Here is a 24,955-nt window from a genome sequence, read left to right on the forward strand (position 1 = left end):
CTGGGACCAAAGTGGGACCACATTATAGCCAGTACGTCTCGTGTTTTATTGTGATTGTACTACAATTCTGTTATCACCATTTATCCTAATATATCAAGATAAAGAGGACAGAAAAACATATTTGTATCTGTAACGTGCAATAGTGCCATATCTATGATATGATCCTATAATCGTTGTGGACGGTTAATAATTTTCCAGTGGTCAGGGCTTTAAATTAAGCCTATGTTTATCTAATGCTAATATTAAGAACTTACTTTTATGAGAAGCTGAACTTTGTTTAGTATTCGCCCGCACTGTATTACCAATTAACTGTTCTACCTTAAATGGTGCAACAGACGATGCTCCCTCTGGCTGATCTAATTCCTTGTCTTAAACCACACAACTACCCACCTACCCACCTACCAACTACCCACTGTTGGGTCCTTGAGCAAGGCCCTTTACCCTCTCTGCTCCCCGGGCGCTGGAGTTGGCTGCCCACCGCTCTGGGTGTGTGTGTGTACTCACTGCCCCTAACACATGTGTGTGTGTGTGTGAGTGTGTGTTCACTACCAGATGGGTTAAATGCGGAGGACACATTTCGCTGTACAGTCCACACTGTACAGTGACAAATATGTGCACCACCTTTTTTTTTTTTACCAACAACAACACTGTTTTGCAGTGCTCTGCACTGCTCTATGGTGTTCGCATTTAGTGGACTTGTGTGCAGGTTGGAAAGTCATACGAAGAAGGGCGTGAAATCTCCAGCATGTAGCTTTCTGTAGCGTTTAAGCTTTTATTTGTAATTCTACAGTAAGAAAATAAGTAAAGAAAATATAGTAACATCGGATGTTTTGGATAAAAGGTTTCTAATTAATGAGTCTTTTACTTGTTTAAGTAGTATTGCTGACATTGTTGTGGCTGGTGTGTTGTTGTTTTTTTTTTTTTTAATTGGTGTGCTGGCATTAAATAATACGTTCCTAGACGTCTCTCAGCCAATTACATTGCAGGGTTGGAACTAACTGTAGTGTAATTCACTAATCTTGAATGTCTTCTTTAACTTTTTACTTCATGTCTTTTGTAGGCCAGTTTATCTTCTACTCGCTGAGCTATTTACAGTAACAGACATTTTGACCAGGGATGCCCAAATGTTTGCATGTCACTGTATAGGAACCTGGCCGTTCAAGCTTGAAGAAAGGGTAAAAAAACAAAAAAAAAAACACGATGCTTATCTGAGAGACTAAGAGTGAGTCTCAGGATCAATCATGGAACTACTGTGTCCATTTTGCCAAAAGTAAAGGCTAAATGTTGGCCTGAAGCATGCAAGTAAGCCAGCTATCTCAAGAGAAGAATTCCACCATTGATAAAGATACATTGGTGTATTTGTGCACATGGATTGATTCAGAGCTGTCAGATCATTCCTATTCCCTGCACAAATCTAGTGGCTAGATTTAAACTCCAGTTACCTCAGGGTAAGAACATCCTGTGGTCCTAGTGTTTGTTTATGGAGTGTGTGCGTGTGGAGGGGGCTGTGAAAATGGTGGGGGGTACCGACACAGTCATGTGATGGGGGCAGCTGTAGCCTTGCCTGTTTTAGATGGTGTGGACGTGTAGCTGAGTGAAAGACGAGCTCGGGACTGCTCAAGCTCCTTTTAGAATGGAGACAGAACATCAGAGTACAATGTTTAGAGGTCCAGAGGTTCAGTGAAATACACACATATATATATATATATATATATATATATATATATATATATATATATATATATATATATATATATATATATATATATATTAGATGATAATTACATATTAAACATACACTCTAAGCAAGGAAGGTTCTGCATAGCACTGAAAAGAAGTTATTTGACACACTACAATAAAGAAAAAAAAGGATGAAAATGTCCATTGTGGGGCCTGTATGGGTAGCCCAAGTAAGAATCCCAACAAATAGATGCCCACCAGGGTCAGTGATTGGGCCCAGAGGGGTTAAACATAGACCTTGTCTGTGTTGGGAGTCTAGATGGGACCCACGTGAGTTTAAGGTGGGCTGTAGCAGTGTGGCCCATTTGGCAAGCCCAAAAAAACCCACCTTTTCCTGTGGGCATAGAGTAGTGCTGAGTTGCTGAGTGCTGTGTGTCTGACTGAGCAGCGCTCTATACCTAGAAAGCTTTCAACGGTCAAAGGCCCAAGACCACTTGTGTGATGACATTGGTTGGTCCTTTCTGCTTATTCATGAAGTACTTAAGTTTCTAACACAAGACAGATTGCTTTACTGTTATTGATCTTGTAGATAGCATGTAAAAATCAGGATTTGATTTGGGGCTACTGACAAGACTAAATAATGTTGGGCTTTAAATTTGTAGGTGAGAGCATACTGAGTTTGTTTAGTATTACTGGTGTGGTTACATTCATTGAAAAAGGGGGGAAAAAACATACACCGCCCCAACCGTGTGTCTGTACACAAAAAACTCAAAACAAAAAAACTCAATATCCAATTCCCAATTTATCATGCAAGACCCTTGAAGTGATTATCAGTTGAACAAAATGGTCCTTGATTACCAGTTATCAGCTAAACACACAGTACATGGCGTCATATCCCAGTATGACGAGAGCCACTATCACTCTTTGATTAAGACTCTCCAGCACACTGTCTTTTCAGGTTTAAGCATTTAGACAAATGGAGGTTCAGTATTGTGTCAAGGTTATCTAGGCACATGAAACCAAACCAGCCTGCTCCCCCAGGCTCAGACTCCTATTATGTCTCGCTCTATTGTTCTGAAAAATGAGATCTAGAAACTAGCCTTGGAAACCCTTAAATGAAAGGTTGAAGAGTATACTGGGCATTAATTGTGCCCAGTTCAGACTCTTTGCAGAGTATCAAGCACAAAGTGTAGAAGTAGATTTTCTGTAATCATGGACATTTGCTGCTCTCGTACCATGCATATGTACAAAATGTACAAGTTCATCAAGCATAAGTGCATTGGCCTAAATGACCCCGCTAGCCATAGGGTAAAACAGCAGTGACAAGTGTACTCTGTTGACGTTTCAAGGCATGGCACTCCACACAAGGAGGGGTCTGCTTTCCATTTTCATTAGCTCTGTTTATAGAATCATTTCAGGGACAAATTAAGTAGTGGGTTGAGATGCTGAACATACTATATCACTCGCTTGTCTTAATGTTTTGTTCTCTCTCTCTCTCTCTCTCTTTCTCTCTCTGTTCTTTTTCTCTCGTTCACTCATACCCATGCGCTCAGGCCACATGAGGCTTATCAGCTTCTCCTGCGGCAGTCAGAATGTGTGGGCGTGTGACACCAGTGGCATGGTGCATTTCCGAGTGGGAACGCAACCTCTGAATCCCAGCATGATGCTCCCTGCCTGGATCTGCATTGAGCCGCCTGAGCAGGTATCCAGTCATTTTGTTGTGTCGAAGATGTTCTTTGGGTGTTTGGATAAAGCAGTAAAAAAAACAAGTATTGACCACCTCGTGTCAACATTTTTCACAAATGTGTTTTTTAGGCCTGCACGGTGATGATGTAATCATATCGATATCTGAAGATAGATGTTTTCAAATGTTCCGCCACTATGACTATGTTGAGAGTTTGAATCCCGAGCCATGCCAGTTTGCCATCAGCAGTCAAAGTTTGAGAGGGCACAATTGGCCGTGCTTTCTCCAGGAGGCTGGTGGCACTTTCTTCCCTCCTAACTCTTTAGCAGTGTTGAGCTGCACAGGCATCCGTTAGCTGGCGTGGCGGAGCTGGGGACCCCGACCCCAGCCCGGCAATGCCACGTTAGCGTCCATTTGAAAAGAGGCTGGCCTTATATGTATCGGAGGAGACGTGTTTAGTCCTTATTCTCCTAGTGTCTGGGGCTTTGCTAGTGCAAGAGGGGGTTAGGAACTGGTAGGTTAATTGGCAGTACCAAATTGGGAGGGGAAAAAAAATATTTTAAAAAAATTATAATAATTTGTGCTGAAGTTAAGTACTAAAATATGTATTATTTTATTGTTATAATAAAATATTTTTGCTGCAATGCTAATCCAGGTGGAGTTGATCCCAAATTGTACATTTTACAATAGTTTTGGCAGATTATGTACAAGAAAAATGACTGATATCGACCCAAAATAATGTTAATGTTCTTTTGCCTTAAGTTTTTGCAGGTACAAAATGTAGCTTTGTAATCGTAGTGTGGTGTTTTGTCTAAATAGTTCAATGCTATATTAAACTATTGTCCAGAACGTTAAACTCATTTAATTCCCTTATAGTCACCTTTTAGTTGATTTATTTAAATTTTTTGTTATTTATTTAATTTTTTTGTTTTTTGAATATTGCAAAAACACAAAAATTGGGATGCCATTTTTTCCCCAATTTCGTTCAGCCTTAATTTGCGATTTTGTTAAATCCATGCACTGACATCAGTCACACTGAAGCACTTCCATAACTCAATCAACTCGAGCCAGAGCTTAATATATGATAATTATCACTTTAATATATTTTAATATTTCAATACAGCACTTTCATATGTATACGTCTTATAAAATATACATTAAAATAAGCTCACTTGAAATTCCTCTTTTGTTGTATTCCCTTGAGCAGCCTGTCGGTGTGCATTTGGTGAGAGTTCAGACCAGTCCTAATGACCGAATGCTGTGGGCCCTAGACAGCCGGGGGAACGTGCATGTGCGCGCAGGCATCACCGAGGAGATGCCAGTAGGCACAGCCTGGGAGCACATTCCTGGTACACCATTACTACACCATGTTTATTTTCCTTTAATTCTTGTACCGCCTGTAAGCTGAATTTGAAAGAGAGTTGGATAAAGAAGTTCAGTATTGCCTATCAGTGTCTATTGCGTAGACCAACCAAGTGCTTGTGCTGCCTGTTATTATGGCACCATTACAGTCACTGATTGACTAAAGTGTAACCTTTTTATGGCCTGTTTGTACTGCAGGGCTCCAGGCTAGTCAGCTGGTGGTGAGTACAAGAACTGTCTGGGTACGCTGTCCTAATGGTGAGGTGGCACGGCGGTATGGAATTTCTGAAAAGAACCCAGCCGGAGACTACTGGAAAAAGGTACCAGGCCTGGTCAACTGGCTAGCAGGTAAGTGCTAACAGGAGTACTCAGTCAAAATATACTAGCAGCTAGCTGAAGCTAGTGAAAGCTGTACTTGCCATTTATATTAAATAATGTTGGGTTTGCCTTGCACATTTGGATGTTTTCCATGTTCTAATGTGATCCATCTACTAAACGAATGAAAGTAATTTGTGTTGAAGTGGATGTGTTCTAGCGGGGGTCCCCAAACCACGGTTCACACAACCAAACAAACAAAAAAAGATCCAACACACTAATCAGTGTAGTCTATCAAATTTCACCTAACTGCGTTATCCATCAACATAACAAAAACACCAAAAAAAAGTTTATTGTTGACACTATAAATTGAAACTAGTCTGACCAACGAACAAGCCTAAATATGTTTGTTTTTTTACAAATATTTATTGCAATAATAATTTGTCAGGATGCCTGGTTAAATAAAACCAGTGACACATATAGAACCACTACTTCTGTACTAATGATATACAGTGGATATAAAAAGTCTACACACCCCTGTTCAAATGCCAGGTTTTCGTGATGTAAAAAATTGACAGCAAGACAAATCATTTCACAACTTTTTCCACCTTTAATGTGACCTATAACCTGTACAATGCAATTGAAAAACAAACAGAAATTATATAGGGAGGTGAAGTAAAAATAAACAACTGAGATAATGTGGTTGCAGAAGTGTGCACACCCTTTTATAACTGGGGGTGTGGCTGTGTTCAGATTTAACCAATTACATTTAAACTCATGTTCAGTTGGAGTCAGCACACACCTGTCACCAATTAAAGTGCCTCTGATCAACCCCAAATAAATTTCAGCTGTTCTAGAAGGATTGTCCTGACATTTTTGCAGCCACATCTTCCAGCACAAGCCATGGTCCGCAAAGAGCTGCCAGCGCATCAGAGGGATGCCATTATTCAAAGATATCGGTCAGGTGAAGGCGACAAAAGAATTTCCAAGTCATTTAATATACCATGGAACACAGTGAAGACTGTCATCATCAAGTGGAGAAAACATGGCACAACAGTGACATTACCAAGAACAGGACGTCCGTCCAAATTTGATGATAGGACAAGAAGAAAACTGGTCAGGGAGGCTGCCAAGAGGCCAACAGCAACACTGAAGGAGCTGCAAGAATTTCTGGCAAGTACTGGCTGTGCAGTACATGTGACAACAATCTCCCATCTTTTTTTTCCCAATGGAAGCCTGATCTTTCAAAGAAAAACATCCAAGCCCGACTTCATTTTGCAAAAAGACATCTGAAATCTCCCAAACACATGTGGGAAAATGTGTTCTGGTTTGATGAAACCAAGGTTGAACTTTTTGGACATAATTCCAAAAGGTATACAGTGGGGAGAACAAGTATTTGATACACTGCTGATTTTTCAGGTTTTCCCACTTGCAAAGCATGTAGAAGACTGTAATTTTTATCATAGGTACTCTTCAACTGTGAGTGATAGAATCTAAAACAAAAATCCAGAAAAATACATTGTATGATTTTTAAATAATTAATTTCCATTTTATTGTGGGAAATAAGTATTTGATCATCTATCAACCAGTAAGAATTTTGGCTCTCACAGACATGTTACTTCTTCTTTAAGAAGCCCTCCTGTTCTCCACTCATTACCTGTATTAACTGCACCTGTTTGAACTCGTTACCTGTATAAAAGACACCTGTCCACACACTCAATCAGTCAGACTCCAGCATCTCCACAATGCCCAAGACCAGAGAGCTTTGTAAGGACATCAGGGATAAAATTGTAGACCTGCACAAGGCTGGGATGGGCTACAGGACAATAGGCAAGCAGCTTGGTGAGAAGGCAACAACTGTTGGTGCAATTATTAGAAAATGGAAGAAATGCAAAATAACGGATAATCTCCCTCGGTCTGGGGCGCCATGCAAGATCTCACCTCGTGGAGCATCAATGATCTTGAGGAAGGTGAAAACAATCAGTAACACTCTACGCCGTCAAGGATTAAAATCCTGCAGTGCACGCAAGGTGCCCTTCCTCAAGCCAACGCATGTCAAAGCCCGTCTGAAGTTTGCAAATGACCATCTGAATGATCCAGAGGAGGAATGGGAGAAGGTCATGTGGTCTGATGAGACAAAAATAGAACTTTTTGGTTTAAACTCCACTCGTCATGTTTGGAGGAAGAAGAATGATGAGTACAACCCCAAGAACACCATCCCAACCGTGAAGCATGGCGGTGGAAACATCATTCTTTGGGGATGCTTTTCTGCAAAGGGGACAGGACGACTGCACCGTATTGTGGGAAGGATGGATGGGGCCATGTATCGTGAGATTTTGGCCAACAACCTCCTTCCCTCAGTAAGAGCACTGAAGATGGGTCGTGGCTGGGTCTTCCAGCATGATAACGACCCAAAACACACAGCCAGGGCAACTAAAGAGTGGCTCCGTAGGAAACATCTTAAGGTCCTGGAGTGGCCTAGCCAGTCTCCAGACCTGAATCCAATAGAAAATCTTTGGAGGGAGCTTAAAGTCCGTGTGGCCCAGCGACAGCCACGAAACCTGAAGGCTCTGGAGGAGATCTGTATGGAGGAGTGGGCCAAAATCCCTGCTGCAGTGTGTGCAAACCTTGTCAAGAACTACAGGAAACGTCTCATCTCTGTAATTGCAAACAAAGGTTTCTGTACCAAATATTAAGTTTCTTTTTCTGGTGTATCAAATACTTATTTCCCACAATAAAATGGAAATTAATTATTTAAAAATCATACAATGTATTTTTCTGGATTTTTGTTTTAGATTCCATCACTCACAGTTGAAGAGTACCTATGATAAAAATTACAGTCTTCTACATGCTTTGCAAGTGGGAAAACCTGAAAAATCAGCAGTGTATCAAATACTTGTTCTCCCCACTGTATTTGGCGCAAAAACAACACTGCTCATCACCAAAAGAACACCATACCTACAGTGAAGCATGGTGGTGGCAGCATCATTCTTTGGGGCTGTTTTTCTTCAGCTGGAACTGGGGCCTTAGTCAGGGTGGATGGAATTATGAACAGTTCCAAATACCAGTCAGTGTTGGCACAAAACCTCTGGCCTTCTGTTAGAAAGCTGAAGATGAAGAGAAACTTCATCTTTCAGCACGACAATGACCCAAAGCACACATCTATATCAAGAAAAGAATGGCTTCACCGGAATAAGATTAAGGCTTTGGAATAGCCCAGCCAGAGTCCAGATTTGGACCGGTTTTGCAAAGAAGAGTGGGCAAATATTGCCACATTAAGATGTGCCACGCTGATAGGCTCCTACCCAAAACGACGGAGTGCTGTAATAAAAGCCAAAGGTGCTGCAACAAAGTATTAGTTTAAGGGTGTGCATATTTATGCAACCAGGTTATTTTAAGTTTTTATTTTATATTTTTCCGCTGTAAAGGTTTCTGTTTGTTTCTGTTTGTTTCATGTTGCATCATACAGGTTATAGGTCACAATAAAGGTGGAAAAAGTTGTGAAATTATTTGTCTTGCTGTCATTTTTTTACATCACAAAAACCTGGCATTTGAACAGGGGTGTGTAGACTTTTTATATCCACTGTATGTGTTGCATTTTTATATTCATTTTACTGTGTTAATAAACACTTACTGCTCATTTAAAGAGCTCTTTTTCATTTCAATTTTACAGTTGTGTAACTTACCTTAATGCAGTAGCTTAACACAGTATTATATACACTGTATGGACAAAAGTATTGGGTTACCTGCTCATTAATTATTTCTTCCTAAACAATAGTAGAAAGATTGAAAGGGTATAAAAGGGTATGTAAAAAGTTTCTCTGTACTGTCCATGGAGCATTTCTGTGAGGATTTGATTGCGATCAGCGTTAAGAACATTAGTGAGATCAGGATGCTTGATGATGACCACCACACCTCATCCCCCAACTCCCTAACTCATCCCAAAAGTATTAGATGAAGCGCCAACCATCATTCCAGAGACCACAGTTTCACTGTTCCACAGCTCAATACTGAGAATGAGGCTTTATACTAATATCCCTCTAGTCCACGTCTGGCATTAGAAAGATTTTAAATAATTAAAAATAAGAAAATTACTTCATTGGGCCAACAGGTTCATGTGTATCGGCTAAATAGTCTTATTCTATTGGTAATTGTTCTTCTAATTTCGATTCCATGTTGAGTGTGGTACACACCATGTCACCAAAAAGCACAGTGACTACCGGTAGCCCTATATATAGGCCCACTGAATGATTACAAGATTGTAGACACCTGTGATTCTTATTAGTGGACACACCTTGATTTAACATGTCCCTTTGGTCACATTATTTTCAGGGGTACCATCATTTTTGTCCAGGCCTGTTTAATGAGTTTACTTTATAAATGAATTCTGTTGAAGCATGGTTCAAAATCAATCAATGTCGGATTTTCATTTGTTAATTTTCATAGAATTTTTATTTATTACTTTTGTCAGATTCAAGTTATTTCTGTGACCATTGGGTTTTTCTTTCATTAACCGAGGGGAACAGAATTTTGTCTACTTGTGTAATTCAATTGGAATTGCTTGCTAATGTGCTCTTTGTACAGTGCAGCATGATGATTGCTTAAATGAATGGACATGATGTCTCTTTCTTACAGTTACCCCTCTGGATGAGCTGTGGGCGGTTACCCCAGCTGGTGTTCTAACACAGCGGCTCACCAAGACCCTGCCACACAATGTTGGGAAAAACCACGGCAACACAGGTTCTCTTAGTGGGGAGGAGCTTGAAGAGGAGTGGGAGGTTATTTAGAGCCATCTGTTGAAACCATTCAATGTTAGCTGTTCTTGTAAAAACTGTTGTTTTATTCGCTAGTGAGCACTTTACTCTTTTTGTTTTTAACCCATGTACAGAAGTTAAAAAAAAAAAAAAAAGGGATTGAGTGCACAGAGTGTACAGTGCTGTATTGGAACTTTGGGAAGTCGAATTTAGCAGGACGGGCTCAACAGGGTCAGTCGTTTTGCTTTCTCAATGCACCTTGTGACCAGAATCCAGAATCTGTGTTTTATTCCATTTTATTAATCGAACCCTATTTATTTTTCTAATGTATACTCACAGGATCCATTGTTTTATGAGTTACAGAATGCTGAACAGGCCCAGTCAGGAGCCCGGTGCACTTAGTGAAATGTTTAATGTGAAAGTGTCTCTTATAAATCTCTACTGAGTTTAGATAATACCTGCTACAACCTGGATCTATGTTGACAAGGGCAAGGTGTTTCAGAGGAAGGTTACATATCTAGAATCAGATTCCCTTCCACTAAATGCATTCATAACCATGCAAGAGGCAAAAGAAAAGATTCTAGATGAGGGCTCTTACTCTGAGAAGTTGCAAAATGTAGGTACAGGTTTACATGAGTGGGTATTTGCAAAGCAGGGATTCAGGCTGATATCTGACTTTTAAGGAAGGTAAGGGAAGTGGGTTTGTGTGTAAATAACACTAGTAAATACTTTACGTGAGTGAAATCATGTTAGTCTCGGGCACATATCTGCACTTGTGTCCGATAGAAAGCGGTCTCTTTCTTACCTCCATGTTCACCAAGGTAGCGTTATGTACTGGAGTTTGTATGGCAATGGGAAATTCATGAGGACGGTTCAAGTCTTAACTTGTGTAAAAAGATGCATTTTTTTTTTTTATGAATATAGACGGTAACAATATATCAACAGCGATCCGAGAACACGCTTAGGCGAAACAGTTACAGCACATGAGGCCTTGTTTACGTCCCGGAAAATGCCGTTCTGAATTCAGCATATTGACGATCCACAGCCTGCAGAGCAACCGGGGACGTCACCATGGTGCTCAATGGACCGCCTAGTTTAATAAGTTTACAACAGCAAGAAAGACAAACCAACCCATCCACTGATGACAGCCTCTCCTGTGATAACCAAGCCAAAACTGGAAACATGATCAACATGAGAAGGAAGCTAAAGCTATAGCCCTGTTGATGCAGGAACACAATTGCTGGGGTCTCTGGTAAATTGTACTAACTTTGAACTTCCATTCTGATAAGATTGATGTTTTGAGAAGCTGGATTACCAACAGCATATTTAAATTTGTGGAACTTACGGTCATCATAAACTCGCAAGCCCGTTCCATCTGCTTATGTGATCATGTGATCATAGCACAGAGGGGGGGTGCTAACACCTCTTAACGGTTGATGTCAAATTCATCAAGAAGCAGCACAGTGCCCAAATTAGATGTAAATACAGCGCAAAGCTGAGGCGAAATTTCTAGAAGTGGCGTCGTCATTTTCAGAAATCTTCACCCTGGAAAACTGTTTCAGCAGTCTCTTTTTTTCAGTCCCCTAAAACAGTCAGTGTGGACAGGGCCCAGGGGCCCCAAGCGGAGTAAGGGAGCATTATATATATGTCCAGATTGGGGAGAAAATGGGTAAAATCTGAAAAGAAAAAATAAATAAATATAATAAGAGAAAAAAAAAAAAAAAGTCTAGCCCACCTGTGTTAGTCCTGGCTGGATATTTTGTGCAAAGGACCTCTTAAATAATGGGGACTTTAAACAGAGATCTAAGTAGTCACTAAAACCTCCCAAAAAATTAAGTAAATAAGTTAATTGGTACTGCCAAGTAACCCTCCTAGCACTAGCTGTGCAACCCCACTACAATGCAGGACGCTTCGGGTGTGATTAAGCCACGACTGTGTAAAATCTCAAGGTAATCCAATCTCCTAAAATACATGCTGATGCAAGGTGTGAACAGCCTCACAGTGTCCGCTAAGTGGAATAACACAGAGTTTGGAGGAAAGTGGATTAAGAACTTTTGTAACGTGCCATGTCAGGAAACTGTGGACAATCTTGTTGGATATTCTGTAGAGTTAGGAAATGTTTTTTGACAGATTCACCACTAATTAATCAGTACAAAATGATGGAAATTGGTAACACTTACAGAGAACCCCAGTCTTTTTTGTTTCACATGAACAGTGCTCAGGATAAGCTTATGTAGATATTCATGTTCCTGCTGTTTGTCAGTTGAGACAAACAAGAGCAAGGGGGAGGAGTTGGAGGGGATGGGCAGGTGCGTTTTCAGCTCTTCTGTTCGTTGAATATTCTGTTAGTTATTTTTTTAGTAGACTGATTAGCGCTGTTCCATGGCTTATACTCCAACACACATCCAAGCTGCTTTGTTGATAGAAGCTATCATAGTCCGTTATCAGTGAACTGTATTTTAATGCTGGATGAGCATTTTGTTTTTTTCCATATAACTCCGTATAGAGAATGCATCTTGCTTATTATAATTAATGAATACGTGTATAATAGCTAATTTAATACGAGGCCAGAATAAGGGTCTGACGGCCGTTTCTTCCAAGCGTCTGACTTTGTGACTCGTCTGTGAACTTCCCCTTTACATTTCTTACGACGGACACCTCAGTTATGCAATGAACCCATGGGAATTATCATACCGAAGTGTTGATGGTTTCTTTCATTTGATGTTGTTTTCCTTTTACATGTGAAACTTTGCCTTTAAGTCAGGGAGTGACCTGCTTCTCCTCTCCTCTGACCACAATACTGCTGCTGACAGTAAAACGGTAAGACTCGGCGCAGAGCAGTGACTCACCTGTGTGGTTTGAAGGAATGCCATTAACCATGCTTTAACCTCGCTGTCTTCATGCATAGTCTGTACAAACTTCCAACATTAAAAAGGTTTGCAAAAAAAAAACACAAACTGAAGCCTGTGTGTCATTTTTACAGAATGCTGAAAGTCACATTTCAGAGAAGTGTTTTTTTATTTGTTTGTTTTTGTTTTTCCTCACAAAAAGCTGTTTTTCTTTGTTTTTGATGTTCAGGAGTTGTTGTTTTTTTTGGCATTGACAATGAGGCTTCTTTACTGAATATTCTGCAGTATTCCAGATGTGAACTGCTGTGCAGAAAGTTGGCTCACAATGGTAACTAGACTAGAGTTGCCTATAGAGTGCTGACAGAGTCAGAGGTGTTTTATATTTGTTTGTTTTTGTTTTATATTGAATGAGGCTTCTTTACTGAATATTCGGCAGTATTCCAGATGTGAACTGCAGTGCAAAAGGTTCGCTCACACTGGCAAAGCAAAGACTACAGTTGTCTATACAGTGCTCAAAGTTCCAGAAACTTCACAGTCCAGAAAGGTGATTTTTGTTTGCTTTTTGTTTTTGTTTATTGAATATGAAGCTTCTTTACTGAAGCAGTCTTCCAACTTTGAACTGCTGTGTGAATACTTAGGTGAAAGTACGGAGACTGTTAAACATTTCCTCGTGTCAGTGTGAAAGTATGGAGCCAATAAAGTATCAACGATTATAATTATAGACATAAGAAAGAAATGAATGTGTTTTTAGATGTGTGAGGCAGGTGGTAACTGGTACGCTCACAGTGACGTAGTTGTATGGTGCGTAGTTATGAACAGTTTCACTTTTATTTTCAAATAACTTTGTTGGCAAGTTTCAGTGAAACCAAAGTGAAGCTCACTGAAATTCTGTTGATTGGTTCAAAACAGTGAAAATCTGATCTTTTCCCTTTCCCTTCAGAAAAACTCAAACTAATGTTTGGATACAATTGAACTCTGATTTCTGATGTAGGGACAGAAATAAGTAGACCTTTTGACTGGATTCAGATTCCTCCAGATTGTGAATCCTCCAGTGTGAAGTTTGTTTGTTTGTGTGTTTCATTTTGTATAAATGTGTTGTATAAATCACAGAATTGCTGAAATCTTCTCCCTGTTGGTGGCTGCACAGTCACTGCCCAAATCTTTAAAAACAGCAAGGCTAGATCCTTTGTTTTTATCTACCGCTCTGTCTGTCCGGCGTTGCTGAAAATATCAAACACTAAATGTAAAATCTAGATCAAAGTTTCAGTTTTCATTTTCTGATATTTACATCTAGACTTGTTGATCAAGTTAAACCTAGCTATTAAGTTTTGAAGTGAACACAAATATTGTAACGTGAGTGACAGGTGTGAATGGAATGCTATTTGTTGCCCTGCCCTGTTAGATTGACTGTTAATAGCACTGAATCCACTCTCAGCGTTTGTTGCCTGGGTTTCGTCTGTGTTGTTGAAAATAATAGACCAACAAGAAGACTGGAGGATTGCCTGTTGGAGAAAACCAATACTGAAGCTAAGAAAATGAGAGTCATCCAAAAATGAACATTTACTGATCTCAGACTCAGACTAATGTATTCAGCACAATCAAAAGAATTTGCTTGGCCGTTTCAATACTTTCAACTAAATAGTAGCATTGTATTGGAGCATGTAAGAAAGTCCCAGTGAGAACTAGCCAGGCTGATGTACAGCCTCCGCCTGGTGGGGTTAGATGTGACTGTTACAACTAAGCTGCCCCTGAGAATCATTTATCTCCCTATTGTCCGCAGATTCCTCAGAAATATACGTATGTCATGTAATGAGGATATCTGCTGACTTTTGTAGTCCTTAAACATTTTGCTGAAGGATACAAGGAAGTATTCAGTTCTTGCTCTAGAGGAACTAACTTACCCCCTTTCTAACAACATATGGTGAATCTTGACTGCAGCATATACAGCTATGTACAGTACATCAAAACATCCAACTCAGATGTTTACTTCTTGACTGAAACACAGCTGTGTTGAATTAATTGGATGTGTATCAGTTATAATTAAACCCCGAATTAATGAAAAGAGGCACTTTTTGCAAAAATATACCTTTTAATATTTTCACAAAGACTTTCACACTTATCATGGAATCAGATATTTACACATTACTGCTATTCACATATGTACAGAGCCGCTTCCCCCACTCCAGCCCCACCCGCTCTACTCCACGACCCCCCACTGCTGCAGTCTGAATTCCGGCGGTCTGAGGAAGCGCGGCAGCGACTCCAGCAGCTCGGCGCGCGCCGACAGCAGCGTACGCGTGCACAACACCAGCAGCGAGAGGGGGGCGCGCCCGGCCAGCCAGCGGTAGGCGCGCTCCCCGAGCAAGCGCGTCCACCGCGCGGCGTCCTCGCGCAGCTGTCGCCCCCAGCGAAAGCGCAGTCCGGGTGTGAACAGCAGGAGGTAGCCGAGGCACGCGCGTCGGGCGCGTGCGTCCCCGTCGTCCGTGTCCCCGGCGCGCTCCATTTGCTCCAGTAGGCAGTCCAGCGGCGTGTCCCCCCTGTCGTCTGTCACGTAGGGGCTCGCGCCGTTCGCCAGCAGTGCGAGCAGGCACTCTGCGCGCGCCTGCTCGCACGCCACGTGCAGCGCGCTCTTGCCACCGGAGTGCGCGCACCCGCGGCCGTCGAGGAAGGCGCGCCTCTCGTCCTCGCCGAAATCGGTCGCCGCCGCCTCCAGTATCATGCCGAGGATGGCGGCGCGTTCGTGGCGCACGGCGACCGCCAGGTGCGGCGCGGCGGAGTCCTTGCACGGACAGCAGCGAAAACTCGGGCTCGGCGCGTCGAGCGCGCGCGCCGGGTACTGGCGCAGAAGGTGGCGCGCGTACGCCTGGTGGTCGTGCACGAGCGCGTAGAGCAGCGCCTCGGCGGGCGAGAAGGCGCGCGCGCGCCCGTCCTCCTCCCAGTGCAGGGCCTCGGTGGCGCGCATCTCCTCCAGCAGCCAAACGGGCAGCAGGTCGCGCACGGCGCAGTAGAAAGCAAAGGAGCTTCGCTGGCACTGAGACTCGGACCTGTAGTCCTCGCGCGCGCGCCACGCCACGTCCAGCGGCATCGTCACTGCGTCTGCGTCAAAGTCACCGTGGCACGGGGGCTCAGTTCAGTTCGGCTGTCTTTGATGTCTGTTATTTGGGGGATTTTTGTGTCCCACACTTTAAGTTCTTTGCTTTGTTTGACTGTGACTCTGAGTTATCAGCAGCAGTCTGACTGTCTGTCTGTCTGTCCCTCCTCTGACTGACTGACTGACTGCTGTCCGCCGGGCTGAGGTCACTGTGAGGCTCTCTCTCGCAGTCAGAGCTCCTCCACTCCTCCGCCAAACCCCCTCCGACCCATTGACTCACGGTTCTTATACCCTACTCCACCTCCAGCCGCCTGCCGCGGGAGCATCCCATTGGCCCCGGCGCTGTGACGTCAGGTGTGGGGGGTAAACCGCCCCCAGTCTTTCCCTTTTTAGCTGACAGCAGCAGCAGAGCCGCATAGAGCACATTCATGACATGCCGGCTTATCTAATACTGCACGGCGCTGAACCCTGGAACACTGTGAACCAGGGGGGTCCTCAGTTTACTGCTGGCTGTTACTCAATCATACTCGGTATGACTCGGCCATAACTTTTAAACCACCTGACAATATTGTGTAGGTCCCCCTCGACCCTCTGAAAGTGTCCTGTATAGGTGAGACCCCCGTGGATCCCTCCATGATCCTGTCTCTGGTTCACAGGTTGTCCGTGCTTGGAGGTGACTTTTGGTAGGTGCTGATGACTGCATATCAGGAACACCCCAACCGCAAGACCTGCCTGATGTTTTGGAGATGTTCTGACCCAGTCGTCTAGCCATCACAGTCTCTCAGATCTTTGCGCTTGCCCACTTTCCCTGCTTCCAACACATCGACTTCAAGAACTGACGATTCACCTGCTGCCTAATATGTGTATCTCACATATTCTGACAGGTGCCATTGTGAAGAGACAGTCAATCTTATTCACTTGACCCCTCAGTGGGTTTAATGTTATTGTCTGGTGTAAAATCTAGTCGGGGATGATTTTGTCCATGTTAAAAATCCCTTCATAATTCCAATTCTATATCTACATATTTCAATTGATCTATTAGCAGTTTTTCACTTGTAAATATCAGCCTTCCCACCGCTGGGCGATATGACCTGAAATCAGTATCACCATTAATTGAACATTTTACCTCGGTTATGAATATTAGCGATTATATAAGCTGCCTGAGCTGCTCAGTGCTTGAGTTCTCCGCAGACAGAATGGGGCAGAGTCACATGACTACACACATAGTAATATTGTGAGTGATGCCATAGTAGAACCATGTTTCTCATAGAGAGGTGTGAGCGTGAAGAACCTTTAAAAGACCCCAAAACCTCTCTCTTACTGCAAAGGTTCTTAATCAGTGTAGTGGCCACATCTCTGTTAATGAACATAACTGGCATGGTCAAGATTGCTGATTTAGAGTAACTTTGCGATCAGCTGCCCAGCCCTGAGCCCTCCTGTTACTGACAGACTGTTGATCTGTTAGGTTTGTGTAACAGGGTGGTCCTGCTATGGTTGGCAGATGCTGTAGAAGGCAAATTCCCAGTGCTGAACAGAAGCTAAACTTATTAAACTTATGAACACGGCTTCGCCCAAAGCTTTAATTATGTAACTTCCTCTTCATCATGTCGCATAGTGTGACACTGCGTGATTTCTGCTGGTGTGATTAAATATGCAAAAAATTTAAAAATGAAAACATTATTAAATATGCATAAAAAAATGAAATGCATATTTAGTCTGTGATGTAATTTTTTAATAGAGAGAGAAAAATATAGACAGATCATTTCATTAATCCCAGTGTCAAAGCAAATAAAATAATTATAATTATAAAAATACATTATACATTATAATACAGAGATAGAAAGTATAAGGAGATAAATAAACAAATAAATAAAAAACTATACAGTGTGCAATTTCTCAGATCTATGCAATTAATAATTAGAAATTATTTTAATATCATAATTTTAATCATTATAATAATTATTAATAAAGATTAATTAATTAATTTGTTTTTATTTGTATTTTTTTCCATTTATATTGAAGATCAACAATCCAGCTGACCAGACCAGTAGTCTGTGTAGAGCTCAAACTGGCTGAACAGGAGATTAGTGACTCCTGCTCTGGCACATTTCAGCTCTGTTAGTGAACAGTCCACTCAGAAATGAAAGTTGAACTGCGCCACCTAGTGGATGAACACAGAATCACTCCTTTTTTAGATGCTTTTGAAGGGACGCTTGTCTGTGTCTAATAGGCAACAGCATTAAAAATGGCTTAGTTGTGAAGATAACATTAAAACATTAAGACCGTAGATTTCCATGTGGCTCAAAAGCCAATGTTGTTTTATTCAAATAAATAATTAATCATTAAGATCAATAGCAGACAAAGGTGTGTGAGTAAAGTAGCTTAAAGCCACATTAATGTAAAATACAACATATGTAATGATGAGCAGAAAACTGGCTATGCTAAATTACCCCCGTACGTAAGAGTGTAAGAGTGTGTGTGGGGTACCCTGTGATCCACTGGCAGCCTGTCCAGGGGTACATTCCTGCTCTGCGCCCAATGATTTTGAGTAGGCTCTGAACCCACTGTGACCCTGACCAGGGAGAAGCAGATAGGAAGATGAATGTATAGATTGATAATAATTCATGTGAATTCATACATATACACTATATTTCCAAATGTTTGTGAACTCCCCTTCTAATGAACGCATTCAGCTACTTGCACCCATTGCTGATACAGATGAACACACACAGCTTATCTAGTCCATGTAGAAAAGTACTAAGCATTGAGCTGTGGAGCAGTGGACAGGGGTTCTCTGGAATGATGGTTGGTGCTCCATCGAATACTTTTGGAATGAGTTGAGGAGTTGGGGATCCTGACCTCTCGAACGCTCTTGCTGCTGAATGCAATCAAATCCTCACAGCAATGTTCCAAAATTTACAGCAGTGTTCCAAAACCTCCTTCCCTGGACAGTAGAGACAGTTACTCTGACATAATATCCTTGATTTCAGAAGAAACAATGAATCAGCCAATGTCCCAATACTTTTGTCCATGTATGATGTATGATACATAATGTATGTCAGTAAATACACTCTCTGTCAGAGGGCCAGAGGAACTGAAGCTTGCTAAGCTGTATTCTTGGCTTTTTCTAATCTTCTGAAATAAAAAGCTGAAAAGGGAGGAATGTAACCAATCACAGTGCTGCACACATGCCGTCACCATCACAGCATATAGAAATGAATCAGACAAAAAGACATAATCATCTCTGGTTACATATGTTAGTTACTTTCTGTCCCAAGAGCTGTCCCTCCAGCCCTCCAGCCTAATTCTCAGATTTCTTTCCCTTTGCCGTTTTCCATTTACTTTTCCAACGCAATTAAAGGTATGAAGTAAAGGTGTGGTCTGTGCCCACAACCTTTCTGTTATCCCACTCTAACTGCCTGGAATGGCCTTCAGCCCCAGCCTGAATCTCAACAAGCTGGATGTGCCACATATTTCACTGCTACTGTACATAATTTGATACACACCTAGGAACTGCTCTGACACATCTTCCCTAACAGAGGCTGCTTGACTGCCAAAAACCTGACTGTCAGATTATGCCATCGTGGGTGGCATACAAAATACAGTCAGCTCCACCTTATATTTAATTATTGTATCTGAATATGCATTTTTATTTTTTCACCAAATTGAAAAGACAATAAAGAGATTATTATATCAGATATACTAAAAAAAAACAAACAAACCAAAAAACATAAAAAGACATGAAAATCTAAGACCCCCAGTAAGCCAGCAAGCCAAAGGCGACAGTGGCAAGAAAAAACTCCCTCAGAGCTGGAGGAAGAAACCTTGGGAGGAAGAAAGACTCACAAGAATTACATGAGTGTTAGGTAAAGCGTTTACTTGACTGAATGTCAGAAAGGTTGTTGTTCTGTTAACTTACTATTTAATGTCCAAATCTAAGGTCAGGTCATTTTGTTTTAAATAAAGTGTGAAATTCTTTGTTCAGGTAACAAAAATTCAACATACACCAAAACGTTAAGCTGAATTCTTACTTGAATTCTCAAATCTTTACTTTTCCTAAATATGTGATATTGACCTTTGACCTTTGACAAACAGCAACATATTTTGGCATTTAAACACTGCTCTCTTTTTTAAAGAAGATTTTTAAAACTTTCATCCAACTGAGTCAACTATGAGTCAAGGAATCTTTTTTAGTACGATCTAGAACCTTGTCTGCTTACAGTGTGCAGACTGGGACCTTAAATTTGCTTAGTGAGGTGATATGCAAGTTAACTAGGTTTAATTACATAGTAGTCACTGTAGTATTTTCTATTAATTTAATTTAATTTATTACTATTAATTTAAACTAATTTACTACATATTAGTTAAATAAACCTGTTTAAATTAACATTTTTGTTCTAATATAAAAAAATGTCACCAAAGTTAGAGATCTTTTTACAGTTTAAGTACAAAGGTCAGGCTTGTCCTTGTTTTAAGTCATTTTTTAGGTTGAACAGATGAATTGTTTTAGAATTCAGTTGTTTATGAATTCAGTAATAAACATACAGCATGACTGTGATGAAATACCACATCAAACATTCATTAAAATGTGTCATTTATCATTAATACGGAATAAAACTTTCACAGTCAACATGAAAATCACCTGCCTAATATTGTGGAGGTCCCCTTCGCGCTGCCAAAACAGCTCCCGTCAAGACATGGACTCCTTAAGATGCCTCCATGGATCTCATTAATATGCCTTGGGTGCCCATGACCCTGCTGTCAGTTGACCAGTTGTACGTTTTAGAAGCACTTTTGGTAGGTACTGACCACTATATTTCAGGAACACCCCACAAGACCTGCCAGATGTTTTGGAGATGCTCTGATCCCGTTGTCTAGCCATTTGGTCCTTGTCAGAATCACTTGGATCCCCATGCTTGCCCACGGTTCCTGCTTTTAACACACCGCCTTCAAGAACTGCCTGTTCACCTGCTGCCTACAGTGTATAATGCTGTTTCTAGCCACAGTAGCAATATAACTCAATATAGATGCAGTAAAATACTGTGTGGTGGTGAGGAGGCAGGAGATCTGTGGGCCAGACCCCACCATGCCATGCTCGCCGCCCTGATTCTGTGCATCTGGGGCCGATTAGGACAACAAACCCCAGGTGGATCATACAGGTGAGTTTAGCCCTCAGAGGAGGGAGAAGAACACATGGCAGCAGAGACTCTAGAGACTCTAAACAAGGGACTGGTGAGCGCTTGGCCGTGGCTGGTCCTCAGTAGACCCCCTTTTGAGCCTTATAATTATGTTTATAATTTCAGTCTCGTTTTGGTGTTGTGATGGGTGGTGTCAATAAAAGGTCCCTTCAGGGTTGCCATTGAGCTCAGTGGTGTCTGTCTCTGCACTTGGCTGACTACCGTGTCACAGTGGCCACGTGGCCCTTCCCCCAAAAATAATTTATTGGCATCCAAATTCGTCATGTTTTCTACCCTTTACAATTATTATCACCATCATTATCATCATCAGAATAGCTATGTGGTGCCTTGCGAAAGTATTCACCCCTCCATGGAGTTTTTCCTATTTTGGAATTTAAGGAAAACCTGTTTCAGTCTTCCACACATTTAAGACTTGGACAGAGGTTGATCTTCCAGCAGGATAATGACCCTAAGCATACTGCTAAAGCAACACTTGAGCGGTTTAAGGGGAAACATCTAAATGGCTTGGAATGGCCCTGTCAAAGCCCAGACCTCAATCCAATTGCCAATCTGTGGTCAGACTTAAAGATTGCACCTATCCAAGCTGAAGGAGCTGCAGAAGTTAACCCAGTCCTCAGTAGAGCCCCCTTATAATCATGCTTGTTTAAGTTTCTCTGTGCTTGGCTGACTACCGGGTCACAGTGGCCACGTAATTTCCCCAAGGGTCGTCATAAAAAAGAATTTGGCATCCGTATAAGCAAGGTATAAATCAATGTGTCACTGCCTTTACTGGAAGTGGGGCTTTCCAGGAAATGCATGAGATTTTCAGAAGAAACTGAATCGGTGAAGCCATGACGATGCCTCAGCGCTCTGGATGGTGAGGGAATGAGCAGTAGATTAAAACAGGGCTGGGTCACTGTGTGCAGAGTTAGTCAGTTATCACTGCATCACTAGTCTTTAGAAGGCTGGCGTTGGGCACTTCCAGAGATACTGGATTTACTGGGATTGCTGGTACTCTTCAAGAAATGTTTATTATGATCTGTTATGGCAGGGTAGATCTCATCAGAGAGACCAAACACTGACCAAACCTGATGACTTATTTTCTATGGTAGTCCATCTCTGACGGAGAACTATCACCGTTTGCTGGTCACCTGACCAATCCACAGTGCTGCTAATGGTGCTGATACAAACAGAACAACTCCTGTGAGAGCTACCTGCTCTTTCGCTCCCTGTCAAACCAAAGAAATGCAGAATTAGAGCTGAAGCCTTGCTAAAACCAGGATGAACACTGGCCTTTCATTTTGTACTAAAGCTACTAAAACAGGCAGCCAGACTGTCACCGGTGTGGGTTTTGTGGGTACCTGTGTTACAATGTAGTACAGTAGTGTTTTTGTAGAATATCCACAGTAAGGATATCCAGAAATCTGAATGCCCAGTTTACATGTTCAAGACCATTAAAACATATTTAAATATATTACATTTAAAACAGAGGGTGAAATTCACATTAACATACCTTTGTCTACATTTAGCTGGAATTATGGCTGCTGGCCTTCTGTAGATATACTGTAAGTTAATTAACAGACACTGTATCCACAACAATAAGGCATGGGAACAACAATGGAACAGAGTACATTAGGGACAGTAGTAAGATTTATTTAGAATATCGAATCTATGTCCTATTAATTAATTGATGTGTCTGGTAATGCCAGATTCATATGTCTATATATACAGTGGAGGAAATAAGTATTTGATTCCCCACTGATTTTGAAAGTTTGTACTCTGACAAATAATTAAACAGTCTATGATTTGTATGGTAGCTTCATTTTAACAGTGAGAGATGGAATATCAAAAAGAAAATCTAGAAAATGAAATAATATTTAAATAAAAAATAATTAGCATTTCATTGAGGGAACTAAGTATTTGATCCCTTAAAAACCATGACTAATGTTGTCACCTGTGTAAAAGGCCACCTGCCAAGAGACTCTGTGACACTCCAACATCTCCAACATGGGCAAGACTAAAGAGCTGTCTAAAGATGTCAGGGATGAAATTGTTGACCTACACAAGCCTGGAATGGGCTACAAAGCCATAAGTAAGAAGCTGGATGAGAAGGTGACAACTGCAATTATTCGGAAGTGGAAGAAGTACAACATCAACAACTATCAATCGACCTAGGCCTGGAGCACCATGCAAGATATCACCTTGTGGAGTCTCATTGATCATGAGAAAGGTTAAACATCAGCCAAGAACTACACGGGAGGAGCTGGTTAATGAGCTGAAGGCAGCTGGGACCACAGTCTCCAAAAAAAACATTGGTAATACACTGAGACGTAATGGTTTAAAATCCTGCAGTGCACGCAAGGTTCCTCTGCTCAGGTTCGCCCATGAACATATTAATGACTCCGAGAGAGACTGGGAGAAGGTGCTGTGGTCAGATGAGACCAAAATTGAGCTCTTTGCCCTTAACTCGACGTGTTTGGAGAAAGAAAAATACAGAATATGACCCTAAGAACACCATCCCCACCGTCAAGCATGGTGGTGGAAGTATTATGTTGGGGGTGTTTTTCTTTTAAGGGCACAGGCCAACTTCACCGCATCGGTGGGAAGATGAACGGGGCCATGTATCGCAAAATCCTGGGTGACAACCTCCTTACCTCTGCCAGGGCACTGAAAATGTGTCGTGGATGGGTCTTCCAGCACGACAACGACCCAAACCATACAGCCAAGGAAACAAAGGAGTGGCTCCATAAGAAGCACATCAAGGTCATGGAATGGCCTAGCCAGTCTCCTGAACTCAATCCCAAAGAAAATCTATGGAGAGAGCTGAAGCCTTACGTTTCCAAATGCACGCCATAAAAACCTTAAGGATTTGAAGATGACTGCAGAGAGAAGTGGCCCAAAATTACTCCTGAAGTGTGTGCAAACCTTATAAAAAACTACAAGAAACATCTGACTGCTGTGCTTGCCAACAAGGGTTTTGCCATCAAGTATTAAATGATGTTTAACTAGGCGGTCACATTTTTTTTTTTTCCTTAAATGAAATTCAAGTTCATTTTTATTTCTCATTTCATGTGATTTTCTCAGTTTTTCTTCTGGTATTCTATTTGTCACTGTTAAAATAAAGCTGGCATAAAATTGAGACGTTTCATTTATTTTTTTGTATTAAAATTTCAGTCAGTGGAAGGTCAAATACTTATTTCCTCCACTGTATAATACTTACTTAATTATTTAAATAAGGACATAAACAGTCAAGTTCACTGAGCAACAGATAAAACACTGGCTATAGGAGTACAGCTGGCTAGCATGTGTTCAGTTAAAGCATCCACTCTGTCAGGCATCTGTTTAGGTGTGTATACAGGTTGTATAGGTTGTGTTTAGAAAGACTACAGGGAGAACAGCACTTGAAATGGTCTCAGAATAGTGACTAGCTCTTTTTTTTTCAAACATCAGTTTAACCGTCTGAGTTGTTGTTCAGGTAATACAGCTGTACTGTACTACACTGTAACACAGGTACCTACAAAACTACTAAATATCCAACCTGTTCAGCAAGAAAAAAACCCAACTCAGCATCACTGTTAAATCCTTTCAGGTCACAGAACTCTCGCCTCCTTACAAAAGCCAGGCCAGTGTTCATCCGGGGTTTAGCGAGGACTCTACCACGCTCTCTTCAGCTCTAATTCTGTGTTTCTTAGGTTTGACAGGGAGCGAAAGAGCAGGCAGCTCTCACAGGAGTTGTTCTGTTTGTATCTGCACCATTAGCAGCGCTGTGGATTGGTCAGGTGACCAGCAAACGGTGATAGTTCTCCTTCAGTGATGGTCATATACCACTTATTAGAATATTTGGTCCCCTCTTCAATCAAGAATCCCACTGCTTTCAATGTAAGAACTGACTGGAGCTTTAATTACGTGACCACAAGCTTGCTTCAGGGATTCTGGTCCACAAATGAAACCCAAATCTTCATAGAGTTCAGACCTGTTGTAGATGTTTCATTAAATGTATAATATATACTAACCAGACATACACAATGTTAATAAAGCAATAG

General features: G+C 41.5%; 2 protein-coding genes across 2 annotated transcripts in view; one reads left to right on the forward strand and one right to left on the reverse strand.

Annotated features, from left to right (window-relative positions):
• tecpr2 (tectonin beta-propeller repeat containing 2) overlaps positions 1 to 12,744 on the forward strand; it is a 32,355-nt gene extending 19,611 nt beyond the window's left edge. The window contains exons 17-20 of the mRNA XM_072689805.1: positions 3,234 to 3,382; positions 4,572 to 4,713; positions 4,925 to 5,074; positions 9,677 to 12,744. Of these exons, the coding sequence (XP_072545906.1) occupies positions 3,234 to 3,382; positions 4,572 to 4,713; positions 4,925 to 5,074; positions 9,677 to 9,828 (593 nt within the window). The 3' untranslated portion in view covers positions 9,829 to 12,744. The remainder of the gene's footprint in view (positions 1 to 3,233; positions 3,383 to 4,571; positions 4,714 to 4,924; positions 5,075 to 9,676) is intronic.
• Positions 12,745 to 14,841: 2,097 nt separating this feature from the next.
• Positions 14,842 to 15,981, reverse strand: ankrd9 (ankyrin repeat domain 9). Its single transcript, XM_072690508.1, has one exon. It carries the CDS (start codon positions 15,727 to 15,729, stop codon positions 14,842 to 14,844), a length of 888 nt encoding a protein of 295 aa, XP_072546609.1. The 5' UTR covers positions 15,730 to 15,981.
• Positions 15,982 to 24,955: the final 8,974 nt, after the last annotated feature.

This window comes from Salminus brasiliensis, chromosome 10, assembly GCF_030463535.1.
Source record: "Salminus brasiliensis chromosome 10, fSalBra1.hap2, whole genome shotgun sequence".
NCBI lineage: Eukaryota > Metazoa > Chordata > Actinopteri > Characiformes > Bryconidae > Salminus > Salminus brasiliensis.